This window comes from Syngnathus acus, chromosome 5 (assembly GCF_901709675.1).
Source record: "Syngnathus acus chromosome 5, fSynAcu1.2, whole genome shotgun sequence".
Taxonomy (NCBI): domain Eukaryota; kingdom Metazoa; phylum Chordata; class Actinopteri; order Syngnathiformes; family Syngnathidae; genus Syngnathus; species Syngnathus acus.
Genome location: NC_051091.1, coordinates 12,995,971 through 12,999,211, shown reverse-complemented (window position 1 = coordinate 12,999,211; position 3,241 = coordinate 12,995,971). Strand labels below are relative to the sequence as shown.

The window sequence follows — 3,241 nt, the reverse complement described above, 5'->3', positions numbered from 1 at the left end:
AAAATTGACACAGGCGCGGATGTGACGGCAGTTCCTGCTGGCATGTATGTGAAAGGACAATTCACTGAACTACAGCAGACCAGAAAAGTGCTGATGGGGCCAGGCAGGTCGCAGTTAAAGGTTAAAGGCAAGTTTTCGGCGACTCTCAAAAGAAGAGACAAAAGCATAATGGAGGTCATCTATGTGGTTGAAGGACTAAGTACAGCTTTACTGAGCAGACAAGCAGCCACTGCATTACAGCTAGTGGCTAGGCTGGATACAGCTACTTTGGACAATACAGAGACAGTCAAGCAGGAATTTCCGGAGCTATTCACAGGGCTTGGAATCATGAAAGGTGAATACCATATTGTACTTAAGCCGGAAGCACAACCATTCTCCGTCTCAACTCCACGACGCATTTCTATCCCTTTACTGCCAAAGGTTAAAGAGGAACTTTCTCGTATGGAGCAACAAGGAGTCATCTCCAAGGTGGAGCAGCCTACAGAATGGTGTGCACCTATGGTGGTGGTTCCCAAGCCCGCACGTGACCGAGTGAGAATATGTTCAGACCTCACTCAACTGAATAAGTCGGTTTTGAGAGAAAGGCACCAGTTACCTTCAGTTGAAAACACGCTTGGACAGCTTTCAGGTGCCAAGGTATTTTCAAAACTGGATGCCAATGCAGGTTTCTGGCAGATTCCTCTTTCAAAAGACTCATCACTGCTCACAACCTTTATCACTCCTTTCGGTCGCTATTGCTACAATCGACTGTGCTTTGGACTATCTTCAGCACCAGAACACTTTCAGAAACGCATGCAGCAAATCCTAGAAGGCCTGGAGGGAGTAGTGTGTCAGATGGATGACGTCCTCATCTGGGGAGTGGATCAGAAAGAGCACGACAAAAGACTAAGGGAAGCTCTCACATGTCTACGGGACGCGGGCGTGACACTTAATGATAAGTGTGAATTTTCAAAGACTAAAATCAAGTTCCTGGGTCAGATCATTCAGGCAACTGGAGTTAGCCCCGACCCAGAGAAATTAAATGCAGTGAAAGCCATGAAGGAACCAACCAACATTTCTGAGGTGAGAGGATTTCTGGGAATGGCAAATCACCTGGGAAAGTTTTTGCCACACTTAGCAGAAAAGACACGTCCACTCAGAGATCTGTTAAGAAAAACGAACATGTGGTCATGGGGACCTCAGCAGATTCAGGCTTTTGAAAGCATAAAGATAGACTTGACAACACCTCCTGGGCTGGCATTGTATGATCCTTCAGCTGATACGCTAGTCTCAGCAGATTCATCTTCCTATGGACTGGGTGCTGTATTGTTGCAGAAAACAAGCAGTATGGACTGGAAACCAGTGGCATATGCATCACGCGCATTGAGCACCACGGAGCAGCGCTACGCGCAAATTGAGAAGGAAGCGCTAGCCACAACGTGGGCATGTGAGAGGTTTGCAGAGTTTTTGATTGGAAAGGACTTTCACGTTCAAACTGACCACAAACCTCTAGTCCCTCTACTTGGCGCGAGAAATCTGGACGAACTACCTCCACGTATACAACGCCTGAAAATGCGTCTCATGAGATTTTCATTCACCATATCCCATGTGGCTGGCAAAGACATCGCAACAGCTGATGTTCTATCAAGAGCACCGGTGACGTCTTCGGGGGACAGTCTGCGGGAGGAAGAGATCAACCTCTACGCCGACACCGTAGTGGCCAGCCTCCCTGCAACTGAGAAGAGACTTAAAGAGATTCAGTCTCATCAGGACAAAGATGACATTTTGCGACAGCTTAAGCGGTTCTGTGTAAGTGGTTGGCCAGACAAGTTTTCGATTGAAAATACTTTTATGCCATATTTCCCTTTTGCAGGTGAACTGACTGTTCAGAATGGGTTGTTGTTATTAGGCTGTAGGCTGGTCATTCCAAAAACACTCAGAGATGAAATGCTAAACAAACTTCACGAAGGTCACTTAGGAATTACCAAGTGCAGAGAACGTGCTAAACATTCTGTGTGGTGGCCAGGTCTTAGCAAAGATTTAAAGCAACTCATTGAGACGTGTGACACATGTGCCCGTGAGCGAGTTCACAACAGAGAGTCAATGTTAGGAACTGAGTTTCCTTCAAGACCATGGTGTACGGTAGGGGTAGATTTGTTTCAGTTCGGTAAAAACCAGTATCTTGCGGTTGTGGATTACTTTTCAAGGTTTTGTGAGGTAGCCAAGCTTTCGTGTACAACTTCAGCCGCTGTAATAACCCACTGTAAATCTATTTTTGCTCGACATGGTATACCTGAGGTTGTGCGCTCCGATAATGGTCCGCAATTTGCATCTGAAGAGTTCAATAGGTTTGCACGGGTGTGGGGGTTTTCACATGTCACATCCAGTCCACATTTCCCACAGAGTAATGGGGAGGTGGAGCGGGCAATAAGGACTGTCAAAAGTCTACTGAAAAAGTCCAGTGATCCCTACTTAGCTTTGATGGCTTACCGTGCCGCACCTTTAGCAAATGGTTGTAGTCCAACTGAACTGCTAATGGGGCGTAGAATACGTACTACTGTTCCGGTCATTCCCTCTCAGCTCATTCCAAAGGGAGCGGATTTGGAAAAGGTGAGGAGGAAGGAGCGGAGCTACAGACAAAAACAAAGACTGAATTTTGACAAACGACATAGAGCTCACACCTTGCCTGCCTTACAACCTGGAGACCATGTGTGGGTCCAGGACATGCAACAGAGAGGTACTGTAGTGTCCACAGCGAACACACCAAGGTCCTACATCGTAGAAGCGTCTGGGGGACATCTCCGGAGAAACAGGTATCATCTCTCACGCACACCTGTGGCTCCAGAACCTCCCATCACTGTCCCTGATGCGGGGGAAAGCAACCCTACAGAGTCTCTGCAAAGACCGGTCTCTCCTGTTGTACCCTCTGGTTCACCAGAACCTGAGAGACGCTATCCTTCTCGCGTCAGGAAGGCCCCAGAGTACTTTAAAGACTATGTTACTTGAGTTCACATGTTTCACTTCAGGGTCTGGGCTGTCAGATTTGGTAATACCAATTATTTAGTAGTTAGGGGGTTGCCACTGGGTTCGTATATTGGGATGGTATTGAGTTGTAAAACATTTCACCTTTTTCAGCAAGTTGTTGGGGAACTAATCTGTTGTACTAATTTTCTACGCAAAGATTATTTCCCTTTGAGAAGGGGGGATGTAGTAATAGGCGGGGTAGGAACCGTTGTGAGGGATATATGTTGCTGGGGGAGGG

General features: G+C 47.0%; 1 protein-coding gene across 1 annotated transcript; it reads left to right on the top strand.

Annotated features, from left to right (window-relative positions):
- Positions 1-292: 292 nt before the first annotated feature.
- LOC119123168 (uncharacterized protein K02A2.6-like) lies at positions 293-2,985 on the top strand. Its single transcript, XM_037252053.1, has one exon. It carries the CDS (start codon positions 328-330, stop codon positions 2,983-2,985), a length of 2,658 nt encoding a protein of 885 aa, XP_037107948.1. The 5' UTR covers positions 293-327.
- Positions 2,986-3,241: the final 256 nt, after the last annotated feature.